General features: G+C 42.2%; 2 protein-coding genes across 6 annotated transcripts in view; both read left to right on the forward strand.

Annotated features, from left to right (window-relative positions):
- Positions 1 to 1,854: 1,854 nt before the first annotated feature.
- On the forward strand, positions 1,855 to 10,541 carry tmem184c (transmembrane protein 184C). Of its 3 annotated transcripts, XR_010331484.1 has the most exons (11): positions 1,855 to 2,515; positions 2,946 to 3,076; positions 3,312 to 3,348; positions 4,150 to 4,355; positions 4,786 to 4,860; positions 5,127 to 5,220; positions 5,579 to 5,691; positions 5,989 to 6,088; positions 6,884 to 7,055; positions 7,461 to 8,014; positions 8,048 to 10,541. XR_010331484.1 is itself a non-coding variant. In XM_064345365.1 (10 exons), exons 1-10 carry the CDS (start codon positions 2,399 to 2,401, stop codon positions 7,802 to 7,804), a joined length of 1,389 nt encoding a protein of 462 aa, XP_064201435.1. In that variant the 5' UTR covers positions 1,855 to 2,398; the 3' UTR covers positions 7,805 to 10,541. The 3 variants fall into 3 exon arrangements, 2 of the variants coding, with proteins under 2 accessions (XP_064201435.1, XP_064201437.1); XM_064345365.1 differs by having other exon boundaries at positions 7,461 to 10,541; XM_064345367.1 differs by having other exon boundaries at positions 1,898 to 1,929; positions 7,461 to 10,541.
- Positions 10,542 to 12,954: 2,413 nt separating this feature from the next.
- LOC135260146 (rho GTPase-activating protein 10-like) overlaps positions 12,955 to 17,367 on the forward strand; it is a 37,799-nt gene continuing 33,386 nt past the window's right edge. For 2 of the 3 annotated variants that reach the window (XR_010331485.1, XM_064345368.1), the window contains exon 1: positions 12,957 to 13,524. Coding sequence is in view for 2 of the 3 variants with exons in the window: in XM_064345368.1 (XP_064201438.1) it covers positions 13,371 to 13,524 (154 nt within the window). In the remaining variant the exon portion in view is untranslated. Of the gene's footprint in view, positions 13,525 to 17,367 lie in introns of all 3 variants that reach the window. The other variant, XM_064345369.1, reaches the window with a different exon arrangement.

Consider the following 17,367-nt stretch of genomic DNA (forward strand, 5'->3'; position numbering starts at 1 on the left):
ACAGCATAGATGAAAGCAGTCTGGCATGTCTATGTAGCATGAAGTGAATTAACTGAGCTATCGCTGAGCCTGGTTTCCATGTAGTCTGATGCCAGACACAGACTCATAACCTGTCAGTAACAGACCGCATGTACATCCCTGCTGGAGTGAAAACATGTTTCTGTGTCAACAACGATACACAAAATCAAATGTGTACCACGTTGTGCACCTATAAAATCACACATGTTTTTAGTAAGTCTAAATTGTTTCAAGCATAATTGCACATATTCTGCCTGGCTGTGAGCGTTCTGTAATATCAAATGAATGGTGTGTGGTGTGGCAGTGGATATTGGCATCAGCTTTAATGTCAAATGGAACATATTTAATGGAATGGTTAGACAAACCAACCTACCAATGGCAAAAACAATATTATAGACTACTCATGAAAATCTGAGTTATAATTTGAATAATGGCTGGGTGACGGTTATGGGTTAGTCTAATTTCAAGGGAAGTTATAGTATTGTTTGTGTATTGATATTATTATTGTACGTCTTTTGCAGTAATGGCTGAGGGGCAGGGAAATTTGGGCAGCGTTCGAAACTGCATGCTAGCATATTTTTTTCAGGAAACATACAATGTAATAGTATTCACCTTATTCGTTTCATATTGGAACAACATTTTTTTAAAATCCACTGACGATACTGCAGTATTAAAATCAAGAATGTTTGTTTGTATAATATAAATTTATTTGAAAAGAAACAGCTTTGTTCTAAAAGTCAGTGCAGAGCTAATAGTTCATAAATAAATGCAATTTTATGAAACCTCTCAACTTTTCTTTTTGTGAACCCTTTGTGACTCCACATCCCCTGCCATTTTACATCATACTCCCTTAAAGCAAATATTCATGGCACAAGTATGGTTGAGGCCCATCCATTCCTAATTTATAAAAGCCTTGCGGTTCCATCTAATATTCATGGACAATCTGTATAGTGCTACAAACAAGGAATAACTGAAATGCAAAGTAGCAGAACATCATCAGTGAATTCTATCTACATATTTTTACTGACCTGTTCTAATAATATAGAGTATCTCAGATGTCCTTAGATATTGAACTACCACTACAATGTGTTTTATAAAAAGCAATTATACACAATTAATATTATAGCAATTGCCAGTGTGCATAAATTTCACAAAAACAATTACATACATACACACACACACACTGTAATAATCACAAACAGACTTATAGAAAACGTTGCTGAATTATAGATTTATGAGGCCATCTAGTGGCCTAACCCGGGAGGTTTAGTCCTTAATTGGCAATTCAGTTCCTTTAATCAGATAATGGCATTAGATCGTTGTAATTTATTTATATATGTATATTTTAATTATGGTTAAATATAATTTAGTTAGACTTTTCCAGCATAGTAGCATGACAACTCTTTTACTAACAGAATAAATCATGCTTTAGATTAATTATCAATGCCTTCGCGGTTAAGATAATATTAAAATGAAAAGTGACAGTAAGTCAATTTCGTGAAAATCACTTTATATGACACTACTTCCAATTTATTTTTGTGCAGTAATTTTTAGGTAGCCCTGATTTGTTCTGTAAAATGAGTGCGGACAACAACCCTCCATTGACTTACAAAACAACTTGTGCATCTTCTTAGATCTCGCTATCTTTGATTGTGCCCTGGTGTACTTGGATGACAGTGATTTCACCATCACGTGAAAGCTGTGCGTGGCATACAAACATAATGCCCTTGCACTGATTGATTGAAAAGCTAGCGAAAAATATTTTACTTTGCCATAGCTTCTGCGCATTACCCAATCGAAGGGAAGCAAATAGGCGGGACTCCGCTGTGGTTGGTTTTAGCATGGTTGGTTGTAGCTAGTAATAACAACGGAACACATGAATACAGGAAGTACTTTACCTCTAGCTAGCTTGTGAGTAAAGTTAGCAAACATTAGTTGTTTTCTTGTGGCTGGACTTTGAATCGTGGGTTTTCTTCGAGGCTTTAGAATTAGCTGTTTTTACAACCTACACATGATACAACATTCTTGAAAATATCATTAGGGAGATGGATACATGGGACTTGTTCTAAAGCACTGTTCTCTATCTAGCTAGGCTAGTGCTTGTATGTTTGCTGTTATCTGAGTCGATGTAGCTGGATATGCTAGCTAGTTATTGTTTGTTTACTAAGCTGTGTTAGCGGACAAGCATGCTATGATAGGAGTTATTCTTGTCCAGCGTAGTATCTGACTACTCTGTAGTCACAACTAAGACATGGTTGACAGCTAAGTACATACGACCAATTTTTCAAATCTCGCTTCTTAGCAAGCAAATAATTTCACGTTGGGACTACAATTACTGCATGTACCGTAGCTCGCTAACTAGCCCTAACCTAGGTTAAACATGCCTTGCACTTGTGGGAACTGGAGGAGGTGGATAAGGCCCTTGGTTGTGTTACTGTATATTTTATTGCTACTTGTGGTGCTGCCGCTGTGTGTTTGGGAACTGCATAAATCTGGGGTGAGTCCTGTCGATTAACCTACACCTTCAGATAGTCAACTAGTCAGTGTTCCGATGATCCGCAAACAATTTTACGTGATTTGTAACTTAGTTTCTTAATTTTTTAAGGCATTGTATTAGATACAGTTGCTACTTTGTTAATGTTAATCACTACACATGGATTTTAACTGCTTAATTGAATGCAAGTGACCTAAGAATGCTTTGCAAGTATAATACGGCTTCACTTTCAGCTGAATCGGTGCTGTTGTGCTCTAAAAACTTCCCAACTCGTGACTTGTAGCATTCTTAGGATTACTTTTACTTTCTTATCTGTAATTTTATTATGTATTGTAGCAGGTCCCGATCCGTTTATAATACACCGTTAATCGTGCTGCTTGTCTGACCCGTTGCTCGTTTGTACAGTTCACTAGCAGATCTCTGTTCCTCTCAGGTTGGCACTCACAACGAAGCATGGTTCATCGCTGGTATATTTGTGTTCATGACTATACCCATATCTCTGTGGGGAATCCTGCAGCATCTTGTGCACTACACTCAGCCTGAACTGCAAAAGCCAATCATCAGGTGAGACCTGTTCAGGTATCTTGAAAGGACATAAGGACTAAAGGTTTATACTGTAATTCTTGCTTACATATTATTGACATTTGAACTTGTTGACTTGTTATTGCCTGGAATTCAGCTGAAATGCTCTTCCTGTTATCACCTTTTCTTTGTTGAAAGGAAAGATTAGATTTCCTGGAAAATTTGACTGTAACAACATTCAAGGTTTGTTCTTTGTTCTTTTCTTGTCTTCTTTCAGGATATTATGGATGGTACCAATATACAGTTTGGACAGCGTAAGTAGTTGTTGTTTCCAAAAATGTGTGGTACTTGTAGTGTCTCCTTGTTATTTCTTAAGATCAGTCTTGATTTTCATTATTGTTCTGTGATTAGTGACTTTTAACAAAAATATTTTTGGCCTGTGTTTCATTTGGTTTTAAAATGGTCAAATACTCAGTGTGGTAACAGCATTGGGAAAAGTGCCATTTTTAGATGTTTTGAGCACCCAGACCATTTCTCTGGTGACCTGTACAGTTTAAATTGGAGACGATGTGTTTCGCAGTCACAGGACTGAAGAGTGGTTGGTGTACACATTATAAATCCCTGACGAGTAGGTAACAGGAGAATCTGTATTCATCCTCCTGGGCGTTTGTGTTCATTATTGGCTTTCATTTGCGTTTTAATGCATTTTAGCAGATGCGCTAATCCAGAGCAATTTAGGCAGCTTACATTCCTACACACAGTCCATTCAAACAGCTGCACATTTATTGAAGCATTTCAGGCTAAGTGCCTTACTCAAGGGTTCAACCAAGGTGCTCCTCTTTGGAAATGGACCTACAACCTTGGTTGTAAAAATGTCTCTGTAAATAACAGCATGTACCATATGAACAGGTATCATCTGTACAGGTACCCAAATACCAAAGAACACCAGAATCAGACGTATATCTGCATTTGAGCTTAGTCAATCTAATTTTTGTGTGTTATATACATGAAGTGTTACCAGAAAGAGGGTGACTTTGCAGATGTGACAAGAATTGCCTGGAATTGTGTAAGGAGTTTCAGAGGTTTCATCAACGATAACTTGGTCTCTCCCGCAGTGGATTGCTCTGAAGTATCCCGGCATTGCCATCTATGTGGACACATGCAGGGAATGCTATGAAGCTTATGTCATCTATAACTTCATGATCTTCCTGCTGAATTACCTGGGGAACCAGTATCCCAGCCTGGTGTTGATGTTGGAAGTCCAAGAACAGCAAAGACATCTACCACCATTGTGCTGTTGTCCACCGTGGCCTATGGGAGAGTGAGTCCACATTATTAATTTGTAGTTTAGAAATATACTGTATGTGCTGCAAGAATTAGCATGGGAAACTCTGTTGACAGACGTCACAGAAGAAGTGCTGGGTGTGTTAGTAGTGCTGTAGACTTTATTTTTGCTCTTATGTCTTCAGACAGTCGGGCTGTTGGGCATTTATCCAGTCTGTGTGTTTGACCTGGTTGAAGTCCAGAATCACCACATCACACTCTCTGCACCAAAAACCTAAAGCATTCTAACAAACTTGTAATGCCATAATAGTCTTTCCATTAAAATCTGTCCATTTCCACATCCTGATGCTGGTCCCTGTATGTAATGTTTTTAGCTGATGTTGCTTTGCCTCCAGTAGCACCAGCCCATCTTTGATTACATGTTGCTAGGCAGCAAGTGATAATGGTTTGTTTTTATCTTTTGGCAGGGTGTTGTTATTCAGGTGCAAACTCGGTGTTCTGCAGTACACAGTCGTCAGACCCGTTACTACGGTTATTGCACTGTAAGTACAATGCAGCAGGAACAAGCTAACTGCAGTGCTTTAATCTTACACCATTACCTCTGTAGCACCCATAGTGAAATCTGCTTCCTTCCTTGAAAAATCTTTTTTGTTTTTTGCTTTTACATGGGATGTGAATGGTTAATTTAACTTTTCATTGGTGGTTATAAAAAAATAAATTACACTGAACAGATGTGCATGTCCTTAATGTACGTACAGACATCACATTGTGTTTAAAAATTGTCTAAAATCCTGAATTCTTCTGCCAGGATCTGCCAGTTGTGCGATGTGTATGATGAAGGCAACTTCAGCTCCAGAAACGCGTGGACCTACCTGGTGATCGTCAACAATGTCTCCCAGCTGGTACGCATACTTGCTCATTTCTCTACATTGTTGCAACGTGCAACTCCTCCAATGTAATGCTCTGCCTCTCCTCTCCTCCAGTGTAACGCTCTGTCTCTCCTCTCCTCCAGTGTAACGCTCTGTCTCCTCTCCTCCTCCAGTGTAATGCTCTGCCTCTCCTCTCCTCCTCCAGTGTAATGCTCTGTCTCTCCTCTCCTCCAGTGTAACGCTCTGTCTCTCCTCTCCTCCTCCAGTGTAATGCTCTGTCTCTCCTCTCCTCCTCCAGTGTAACGCTCTGTCTCTCCTCTCCTCCTCCAGTGTAATGCTCTGTCTCTCCTCTCCTCCTCCAGTGTAACGCTCTGTCTCTTCTCTCCTGCAGTTTGCCATGTACTGCCTGGTGCTGTTCTACAGGGCTCTGCGTGAGGAGCTGAGCCCGATCCGGCCGGTTGGGAAGTTTCTGTGTGTGAAGCTGGTGGTGTTCGTGTCTTTCTGGTAAGTTCCGTGGGCACCCTGCTCCCCGTAACGTCATTCATCCGAATCTTATTTTTTAAAAGATTTATAGAAAAGTGTAATTTTGGTTGGTTAGCTTGTTCTTAAAGTGGAATATTGTTTGAGATTTCAAATACAGCTTAGCTTTTGTATTGTACTGTTTTTGTTTGTCTTTGTCGAGGGTGTGAACGTATGATGTTGCAGTACAAACTGCGGCTGAGCTGTGATATGAGTGTGAATGCGCAGGGATGCTGTGATTGACTTCAGCACCTCTGAACCCGCAGCTGTGTTCTCTCCCAGGCAGGCCGTGTTCATCGCCTTCCTGGTGAAAGTGGGAGTCATTTCAGACTCTCACACGTGGGACTGGGACAGCGTGGAGGCAGTGGCCACAGGACTGCAGGTAAAAACACTGCGCTGTCCTGCTGGTGGCCTTCGCCTTTCTGGGGCGAGAAAGGTGCTTTCTGTTCGCCTGTCCCATCCCTCACGTTTTGGTGCACTCGCAGGTGTTCCTCTCTGCTGTGGGAAGGTAAGTGCAGGTGTGTTGTGGGAAGGTAAGCGCAGGTGTGTTGTGGGAAGGTAAGCGCAGGTGTGTTGTGGGAAGGTAAGCACAGATGTGTTGTGGGAAGGTAAGCACAGATGTGTTGTGGGAAGGTAAGCAGAGGTGTGTTGTGGGAAGGTAAACGTAGATGTGTTGTGGGAAGGTAAGCGCAGATGTGTTGTGGGAAGGTAAGCACAGGTGTGTTGTGGGAAGGTAAGCAGTGTGTTGTGGAAGGTACGTGATGTGTTGTGGAAGGTAAGCGCAGATGTGTTGTGGGAAGGTAACAGTGTGTTGTGGGAGGTAACGCAGATGTGTTGTGGAAGTACGCAGGTGTGTTGTGGGAAGGTAAGCGCAGGTGTGTTGTTTTGGGAAGGTAAGCACAGGTGTGTTGTGGGAAGGTAAGCACAGATGTGTTGTGGGAAGGTAAACGCAGGTGTGTTGTGGGAAGGTAAGCACAGGTGTGTTGTTTTGGGAAGGTAAGCACAGGTGTGTTGTGGGAAGGTAAGCACAGATGTGTTGTGGGAAGGTAAATGCAGGTGTGTTGTGGGAAGGTAAGCGCAGGTGTGTTGTTTTGGGAAGGTAAGCACAGGTGTGTTGTGGGAAGGTAAGCACAGGTGTGTTTTTTGGGAAGGTAAGTGCAGGTGTGTTGTTTTGCAGGACTTCATAATCTGTGTGGAGATGTTTCTGGCTGCCATTGCTCACCACTTCAGCTTCACCTACAAGCCCTACATCCAGGAGGCCGAGGAGGGCTCCTGCTTCGACTCCTTCATGGCCATGTGGGACATCTCTGACATCCGTGCGGACATCTCTGAACAAGTGCGCAACGTTGGTGAGTTCCCCTGTCCCATAACCCACTTCGCTTCTCAGTACGAGCCCAGAGTTCTCCCTGGAGACTCAGTAATGCACAGACCCGTAGAGGGAGTCTGGGTAAAGTCATCACTACTGAAGGAGATGCAAAAAGTTATTGAGTCTAAGGGCTCATGTACTTCACACAATATTTCTTGTTCAAAAAATTACATGTATTATTCACTTAATTGGATTTTTCTGTATTCTATGACCAAGATGAAGATCTGATAACATTTATGTTTACAATAAATGAAAATGTGGACCACCCTGAGTGGTTCACAGATTTCTTCTTTGCAGTGTGCAGTCTGCACCCTAAGCAGACGCTGTCTTCAGTGATGGTGCGTTTTGGTGTGGGACAGTACCCATATCTCAGCTCTTTTTCCTGCAGGACGGACGGTTCTGGGCCGTCCCAGGAAGATGTATTTTGGAGAGGATGAGCAGGAGCAGAACGAGCACACCAGCCTGCTTTCAGGGGGGTCCCAGGACCCCATCACAGAGACCGCCCCCATCCCGCCCTCGCCCACGGGCCGCTACCAGGGCCTGGGGCGCACCCGCACCCCCCACTCCCGGTCCGCCCCCGCGGGGCTCAGTGTGTTGGGCTGGGAGGAGGACGCCATCCGGCCAAACTCTCCCCCCCCAGACCCGAAAGACCTCCCCAGCCCAGATGCTAAAGACCTCCCCAGCCCAGATGCTAAAGACCTCCCTGGCTCAGGCAGCCGCCCCACTTCCTAGTGTCTCGCAGGCATCGCCATCGCCCCCCCCCCCCCCCCAGCTCCGTTTAAGGAACACAGACACAGAAACTGGTGTGAGTGACTCTGTGCTCCCCTGTGTTTATTTCACAACACAGCGCTGAAACTGAGAGAGAACCACTGGAGCAGGCTGACTGCGTCTCGTGAGTGCGCTGTGCTCTGGGGCATTAGCTGACTGCGTCTGAGTGCAGAGGCTCATGGGTACGCTGTGCTCTGGGGCGTAGAGGCTCATGGGTACGCTGTGCTCTGGGGCGTAGAGGCTCATGGGTATTCTGTTAGCGCCAGTGGCCCTTTCATTAGGCCACATTATCAGGAAGCGCCCCCCCCGCTTGGTGAATGTCTCGTTTGTGTGTTTAGTGGTGCTAATGCCATACTTATCCTGCTTGCAGTTACAGTGCCACTGGTCTGGAGCTTTGTGTCTCTGTCTGCCTGCTTATTTAGGCATTTACTGACGTTTTAGGGTTTTTTTTTTCCTTTTTTAATATTTTAATTTTAGTTTTAGTTTGTTTTCATAGCACCATTCTCCTGATCATGACACTACACCACTACATGAAGAGTCAGGGTTTTATAAACTGATGCCTGCTCAGTGCATTGAGCTGTATATGAAGGCAGTGTTACTCTGTGGCAGTTGATAATGCTGTTGTCCATGTTAAAGGAGCATTATTCTCATAAAATGACCCAGCACTAGTCTGTTAATTTTCCGTTAGCATGTCCAGCTGTGAATAATATCCTGCATTCAGTGCAGCAGATAGGAACAAGTTGCTTTATTTTGCAATGCCAGTTTTAGGCTATTGATGGTCTGCAGTTGGACCAGGCTTGGAATAGCTATGCACAATAATCCTGCTATATAAACCTGCAGTTTATGATCCTATAGTTATACAGCAGTTACATTATCTCAGTGTGTTTTCTGTTTGGACCTTGTGTTACACTAATCTCTGCCACGGCATCATTGCTGTGCTTTGATGGCAGGGTTTACATGGTAAATGTATGAAAATTAACTGACAAATTTGTGTTCAAATTGAACATTTTTCTCTGTGGTTTTGATCCAAAGGAACGGGTATGTTATAAATAATTTCATATGCCTTTTTGTCAGTTCATTATTTACATATTTCTTGTGAGAAAAGTATCAATGCAATTCTTCCATTTCTTTTTGGTTAATAACAACTTTTAACCAAAGTGATTCTGTTGTTTTTTTCTCTTTTCCCCCATTAAGTTTTTCCCCTTTTTTCCTCTCATGTATCTGGTATGAGGTTAGTTTCATTCCTTGCCGTTTTTTTGGGTTTTGTTAAGAGCAAATACATGCCTTCAATTGACAGTTGAGAAGGCACCATTAACCAGAAAGCCATTTAGTGGAATTAAAGATGCAATGTGTAATGTGGGAAAAGGTGTGTTATCAATGTTCAGTCAAACAGTTGGAAAAACACACTGGTTCAATGGTCTTTCTGTAGTTATGATGTCCCTGTAAAAACAAAAATAGCAGCTTATTAACTGAAGTATAAATGTGATTACTCTCCTTCAATTGTGGCTGAAAGCTTGGTTGACGGTTGACGGGTGGGGATGTCGGTCAGCAGAATCGGGATGTATTTTCACAGTAATGTTTCATATCTGCTCCTTAAATATCCAGACCTGGGGATGTCCTGAGGGCCCTGCGTTTCCGTAGTGACTGTGCTGTGCTTTATTGCCTTATGTGATGTACACTACCGCTCATTAACCTGCAGAAGGCCTGCTGCAGCATCACGCCGATGAGTGTCTCTACGTGAAATGTTTTCAGAAAGCACAGTACTGTATGACACTTAAAATAATTCTGCATATTCTATGAGAAAAGCTCATCTGTTTCAATAATTACTCTCATCTGTTAAACTTGCTTGTTGTGGCTTTATTAAAAACAAGATTGGCACAATGCTTAAAAATATTTATGGACAGAACACAAGTTCTAACTATTATTGGGTTTAAAAGAAATTCATTCACCTCCACTTTTTATTTGCAGCAGTAGAAATGTATTCACCTGTGAAAGTAAGCAAAGATGCCCTGTGTGTAGCCCCTCATTAAACGTAGAGCCATGAGAAGCGATGATATTCTGGTTGCAGCCGTAATGAGGAAAAGTCTGAACCCTGAACTTCATTTTTCAGAAACATTTGAACATCTCCAGCCAGGGTTTATGAACACATTTACAAATGGAGGTGAGCCCTGTGAAATTCCCCACTTACTGCCAACACACTTTCTGTTTACCACAGACAGGTGTGAAACACCAAGTTTCAAATATCAACGCACAATGCTGACACAGTTATAAGTACATGAAAACAAAGAACTTTGACACAAAAGGCAATTTGCTAAAGTAGAACATTATCTAACCATTTAGCCTGCCTGGCCCTTGGGGTTTATGAGGTGAAGATTTAACAAACCAGTAAGAACTAACATTCAACAGGTGGACTGCCACATCCATGAGAAGGTGGAGAGGAACTTGGAGTGATGTTGTGTAAAACAACTATATGTGTTCAGAGTATTAACATGAACATAAAAATGGCATACTGCAGGAGATCAATAGCTTCTATGGCACAGTCACAAATAGCCCCGATCTGTCAGACAGACTGAAGTACTATGCTCCCTGCCATTTGCTTTTTTTGTGCATTTGCTTATTGTCTTTCAGTCATGTGCAGCACATTGGGCTACAGCCACTGTATGAAATGTGCCATATAAATAAAGATTGATTGATTGATTGATTGATTGATTGATTGGCCTCTGATGACTGCACACACTGGTGAAAAGGCCTGTTCAGAAGCTCCTGTCTGCTGTGTTTGAGTGTCTGCAGGCTGTTTTTTGTAAAATTAGAAAATTATTAATATCCTTTCAGCACTAGCATGTGTTTAGCATTTATAAGAATTCATGAAGAAACCCTTGTCCTTCCTAAAGACAATTTTTTAAATTTATTTAACCTTTTTTTACCCAGGGTAGGTTCGCTGAGTATGGTGCTCTTTTGCAGCAACGCCCTGCTTCACACTGATACACATTCACACCTGGGAGTTGCCCAGAACAACCACCATCTTCTATTGTTGGCCATTGAGCAGCTCCACTGGAGGGAGAGAACATTTTTTTAGCCAATTAAATCGGGATGATTAGGTGATTTAGCCAGGACACCGGGGAACCCCCTACTCTTTGCGATAAGTGTCATGGGATCTTTAATGACCACAGTGAGTCAGGACCTCGGTTTAACGTCTCATCCGAAAGACGGCATCTCCTGCAGCACAGTGTCCCCGTCACTGAACTGGGGCATTGGGGTTTATTTGACCAGAGGGAAGATTGCCCTCTGCTGGCCCACAAACACCACTGCCAACAGCTACTCAGTATTCCCTGGTGTTCTCCCATCCAAGTATTAACCAAGCCCCCCCTTGCTTAGCTCAGCCAGTCAGCAAGAGCAGAGTGCATGGTGGTATGGCTTCTGGCAATGCAAACAACCCCCCCCCCCCCCCCCCCAAAAAACAGGAGTACATTGTAAAAGACAGTGTAAACGATTATGATATACAATCATGCTTTTAGTGTACAGTGACAAAAGCAGCATAGATAGGCGTTTGTGTTGTAAGGCAATTACATCCATGTATTCTAGGATAATCTTGGTTCAGTAAGTTAACCCTTATGATGAACTGATTAAAATGAACAATTGTTGAACATGAAAGTTGGTTCTTCATTTTTCTTTTCAATGGCAAAGTCTGTTTCCACTAGAACACCAGAGACCAAGAAGTGCCCAAGGAATATTCATAGACTGTCTTCCAAGAGGCTGTTCTCTCAAACATGCCACTCAGCAATGTAATACAAAAATGCACAATACAATAATAATATACAAAATATAGCCCTTTATAAAACGATTACCTTCAAACCTCAACTACAATGCAAACAAATTTCACGGTTATTTGCTCAAAATCCTACTGCATTACACAAGCAAATATAATCAGAGGTCAGCTAAAATCTATGCCTCATGACGATGGGGAGGGGTGGTGTGGTTAGGGCGCTACCTGCAGGTGGAGATGGAGCGGTGTAGCTGGTTTGCAATCACTTTTTATCTGCTTGTCAGCAGCGAGACCTGGGGCTGGAATGAGACGCACGCGCGAGCTATATAGCGTATTCCCTTCTCCTATCCTGTGCTGTTTGTTTGTACGTACGTACCGATTGAACGCACAATAAAGCTTGTGTGCGTCTGAACCGAGAACTGTGTGGTTTGTGGGGAGAGGAACAACCGGACCTTGCTACAGACGAGTTGTGGAGTATTTCGTAAAAACGATTAATTTGGAAAGTGACTCAGTTTATGTCCACTGGTTGGTATAAAACAGTGACTGACAGCACAACGAATAACTGATTATGGGTTCCATTCTTCTACCTTTGAACATGAAACCTGCACCCTCCCTGTCTTAACGCTAGATGTCACTCTAAGCTTATTTTATTGTCAGAAAGAGCAGTTCAGCTCAGGTCTTGGAAAAAGCTCAAGTATGGTTTTGGTTGTGCAAATCGGTTTTGCCATAAACGTTGTGTACTGAGGACGAATTTGAGGATTAGAGTGGATGAAAGGCGCCTTACCGGAAAAATACACTGCCTTGTGCTGTATTAAATAAACTGCCAATATATAATTCAGTACTTCAATAGTATGCTTTATCAATGATAAAAGTGTTATGGCCAAGAAATGAATTTTACAATTCACCGGGGCTCAAAATATAGTTACTGCTTACGGTTGCATAGTGGCATGCTGAGAAATTTTAAACAAATGGCAGCTGACAACCTATTTTTAGCAGGATGCAACATATACGCGGTGTGTATGTCATGCTGTTTGAAAGCTCAGGTCCTCTTACTGTGGTGACTATAGTGTCAACAGAAACAGGTGGCCGCAGGCATGAATTACGCTGTAATAAATACCCAGTGAGAACCCACAGGTTCCACTGACAAGAATATCATACTGTACACATGAGGGCAACGTAGCATAATGTAGTCAACTCCCTATAACTGTACATCCAATAATTCATTCTCCAGTCTCACTACTAAATTATGTACATGAGGACGAGCCAGTGAACTTCATGTGCTTACTACTGTGAGGAGCGGCCCCTCCATGTGTGACGTCACTACAGCTAGCTTGGACTCGCAGCAAGTTAGAGCAAGCGAGACTCCCTGGGGAATACGTAACCTACGCCAATATAGCGAAGACGCCCAAATCCCGCCCGCAAGTGACTGACAAGCGGACTTTATCCACTGTTAACACAAACTTCCACATGCTGGGGTGTAGTAGATGGAAACAGCCAGTAGTTCAGTGTTTTGGACTTGAGAATCGTGACTGAAGTTATAATTTACCCAGCGGTTATTCCTAGAGGCGTAAACTAAATTAGTCATCTTGCTATCATTACCTGTTGAACCAAATCCGAGACGCAAACTGCGTCGATTACACATATTTTACATGAGGCGTTTACAAACATAGTGGTGTGTCTGATCTTTCTAAAATTATTTTCCTCGTTTATTATTGTTCTGCTCTACACATTCAATCCAAGCAGGTTCGGATTTGTTGATCAACAGCAATGGGATTACACCCTTTGGAGTTCAGTGAATGTTACCTGGACAGTCCGTCTTTCAGAGAGAAAATAAAGGCACACGAAGCAGAGCTGGATAAAACGAGCAGATTTATAAAAGAACTTCATAAGGATGGAAAGAATCTTATCAATGCCACTAAACGTAAGTTAAAACCTTTCCCCAGATCAACACACCAGGCTAGGTAACTAGCTAACGTTTACTGCCAGTTCATCATTTGATAGCTATTTAACTCATAAAACCTTCATTTAAAAATAAATAACATAGACTCTAGTCTCAAAATAATCAGGCATTTTTGTTAGCTTGTCTAGCTGTGTTTATATGAAGCCATCGAGATAGCCAGCAGGAAAACATTGCAAATCGCCTCTTTCGGGTAGTTAATGTTAGCGAATTTAACAGAGCAGGCTAGCAAATGAAATCTAGCTAACTAGCTGGTCAATATCTAACTACGGGTCTAGTCTACGTTTGCTTGAAGTTATTCTGGTCGAGGCTAGAGCCTTGCTGACCGGGCAGCGTGTAGCAAACTCACTGGAAACAGCGAGCAAGCTTGCACAGAGCGTCAAGTTAGCTAGTTTATCGTTTAATTAAGCAAACGTTAGATAACTTAACGTTACACGTTAGTCTTATTGGTTAAATAACGTCAACTAACGTTAGTACTACTCTGCACCTTATTGTCGACGACTAGGTGCTGTGCCAGCCCCTTAGACTAAAGGCTTGCAAACCAATACAGCTAGATTAACTAGCGCTAGCTAACGTTATAGCGAACTAATCCGCTACGATACATCATTGAAAGGAGAATTCATTTACAACTGGTTAGCTGTTGGAAATGGTCGGGTGCACTGTGTCAATTAACTGTTGCATTATAAGCACTTCCGTTCACCAGTTGGTAAATACACGTAGACACTGGGCGTGGACCACAATGCAAGTCCTGCAGTTAAGTACAGTATATGGCTGCTGACGTTAATGTTTATTGGGTTAATGTATGACAGTCTATGTTGCTGAACCTTAGATACAAGTGAAATACAAGGAAATAAAAATAAAGCGAATACAAATTTAAGAGACACGTTTTCAAGAACTCAATTCTGTATTCTGTAGTGTATGTCTTGCTACAAGAGGCTGCTCACTTTTTGTCAGATGTTAACTAATATTTAAAAACTAGTTACCTAAAATCACAGCATGTGCTCATTCACACTCCGTAAACACCTTAAAGTTGCCCTTAGCTTTCCTAGACCGACAGGGGAGTACCCTTAGACCTGGACTGGAGTTATGATATCATAATCAGGATATGCAAGAGAGGAATTTATGAGAGAATTTAATTTTTGCTGCGGTTTAAGCCCGTTTGTTTCTATGGTTGCTGACATGTAAAGCCAAATTCTGTTCACCAAAATAAAGCTGCAAAAAGTTGTACCAATCTGGATTATCATATTAATTTATGCTTCCTTATGCTCTAAATAAATCTCACCCCTAATAGAAATTAGGCTTACATGACTATGTCACTTAACAAAACCACTAATAGCCATAGTCCTGATTATATTTCATGGAAAATGTTTTTGGCAATCCCATTTTTAATAATGTATGTAGTTTCAGTGGTAATATTTAAATGTGTTTATATCCTGGGCATATAAGTATATTGGATTTATTTATGTTGTGTGGCCAATATGGACAAACTAGCTATGTGGAGAATGTATTCCCTACATACCCAATGTGTCCCCGGAACGGGTTCAGACAAAGGAACACAACTCATTACGATGGAATGGATGCATAATCTGTACACTTCTGACTGCACTATGGACAGAATGTGTTACTAAGAGGGTTTACAGTATACAGCAAAAGGATTAAATCCCTGTAGGAAATAACCAATAGCAGTGTGGTATCCAAGACACACCGGTGTCACCTACCTTTTGTACGTCTGATTTCACAACCAAATGCAAAGTGGAAAAATCAGTTTTTTCCTTTACCTTTCTTTGTGTGTGTCTAAAAACTGCACTCTAAACTGAAAGTGTAATTTTACCAAAGCTGTTCATCCATCAGATCAGCTTTTTTAATTCTGAAAATGGATTCAGATTAGATCACGCCTGTTGTCATGCCTCACAGTTTACAATTTAAACTGCGTACCTTTTATAACTGCATTTGTCTGAAAGCCATATCAGTCATATGTGTCCCTGATGACAGTGTAGGGAACAACATGTCCGTAGGTTGTCATCAAGGTATATTGCATGACTACACAGGAATGTTTGGGTCTAAATTGTTGTTTTCCTACTTCTCAATCCAATCCTACTTCGCGAAAGAATCGACTTTGATGAGCATATTGATAGTGAACAAACAAATTTAGGCAAGTACGGTCTTTATGGACCATGGCATAGTTCACCAGTGTCTAGAATTCTTCAGGAGTGCTAAGACACCACTCTTCCTCATGGAGCTCAATCCAGCTGTGCTTAGTGGAAGGACGTGGAGCTCAATCCAGCTGTGCTTAGTGGAAGGACGTGGAGCTCAATCCAGCTGTGCTTAGTGGAAGGATGTGGAGCTCAATCCAGCTGTGCTTAGTGGAGGGACGTGGAGCTCAATCCAGCTGTGCTTAGTGGAAGGACGTGGAGCTCAATCCAGCTGTGCTTAGTGGAAGGATGTGGAGCTCAATCCAGCTGTGCTTAGTGGAAGGACGTGGAGCTCAATCCAGCTGTTCTTAGTGGAAGGACGTGGAGCTCAATCCAGCTGTGTTTAGTGGAAGGATGTGGAGCTCAATCCAGCTGTGTTTAGTGGAAGGACGTGGAGCTCAATCCAGCTGTGCTTAGTGGAAGGACGTGGAGCTCAATCCAGCTGTGTTTAGTGGAAGGACGTGGAGCTCACCGTCTATGGTATCGTTCAAGAATATTCCATAAATGCTTGATTGAACTGAGACCTGGTGACTGAGATGACCATGACGTGTGGGTGAGGTGCGTATCATGTTCCTCCTGTCATTGGCCTTGTACTCATGATCTGTGATTGGAGGAATTGTCATCTTGAGGGTCACCCCTCCCTTAACACGTGGTAAAGAGATGATCTCTAGGATCTGACTAGCCTTAACTGACATGGACCTCAATCTGAGGATATGAGCAGACCCTGCCTACTCACCGTTATAGAGCACTTCTAATGAACACTCTTTCAATTCCTTTGTCTTTGCAGTTCAGCAGAAGTCCCCTGTTATATTTCCAGACATTGTAGTGTTGGATGCTGTATTTTTGCTTTCCGCATGCATTTTCTGCACTTCAGTGTTCTGTAAAGTTCAGTACGCTTGGACTAAACTGTGCCCTTGCCTGTAGACGCAGTCGAAGGATCCAACTGCTTCTGTGCTGTAGTTAATGTTAATCTTCCCTCAGGAAAATTTGAGGAGCAAAAAATGTATTCTCTTGTATGATTTTTGCACAGCTGCAATATCACAAAGTTACAAAATAGTTTTAAAAGGTTTAAAAAGTCACTCAACTAGTCCTCAAACAGGACGACTTGGCTATGCCACTTCCTCTGGGCAGTATCTGTGGTTTGGCCTGTGTCCCGTCCTGCTGTTAGGCCTGTATTCCACACAACAAGGCTTTACTCATCTTTTTTATGACCTTATGTCTCATTTTCTTTAGGAATAATTGAAGAGGTGAGGATAAACAAGCATTTCCTGATGGTGCAAAGCTTGTTTTCGTCTTGCTCTGAGCCCACATGGTTCTTATCAGCTCGGGGCTTTAGCTTGTGCTACATAGACTCCCAGCCAGTGACATTACCCAAGGTCACCCTGTGGGGGGGGGGGGGTTATTGGTAATTATTTCTACAGCAGTGGAGGAGAGGACATGGCATCATTCACTGGTACAATTCAGTGGTTTACAGCTCAAATTGAGTGTGCCTCTAGCAGTTCTTGGGAGAATAAAAATTTTACTGATCTGGAAAATACATTTTTTGAATATATCTACTTCCTAAAAAGTGAATGAGGTCACCGAGTGATGTTGTCTCCAGTTAAAAAAAGAAGCG

The sequence above is a fragment of the Anguilla rostrata genome, chromosome 7 (genome assembly GCF_018555375.3).
Source record: "Anguilla rostrata isolate EN2019 chromosome 7, ASM1855537v3, whole genome shotgun sequence".
Taxonomy (NCBI): Eukaryota; Metazoa; Chordata; class Actinopteri; order Anguilliformes; family Anguillidae; genus Anguilla; species Anguilla rostrata.

Bases quoted from the DNA above. Each gene is read 5' to 3' on its own strand.
- tmem184c (XM_064345365.1), top strand. From the start codon at position 2,399: ATGCCTTGCACTTGTGGGAACTGGAGGAGGTGGATAAGGCCCTTGGTT. The intron at 2,516-2,945 runs GTGAGTCCTGTC...TGTTCCTCTCAG, and splicing joins GGGAACTGCATAAATCTGGG to GTTGGCACTCACAACGAAGC. The intron at 4,356-4,785 runs GTGAGTCCACAT...ATCTTTTGGCAG, and splicing joins CCACCGTGGCCTATGGGAGA to GGTGTTGTTATTCAGGTGCA.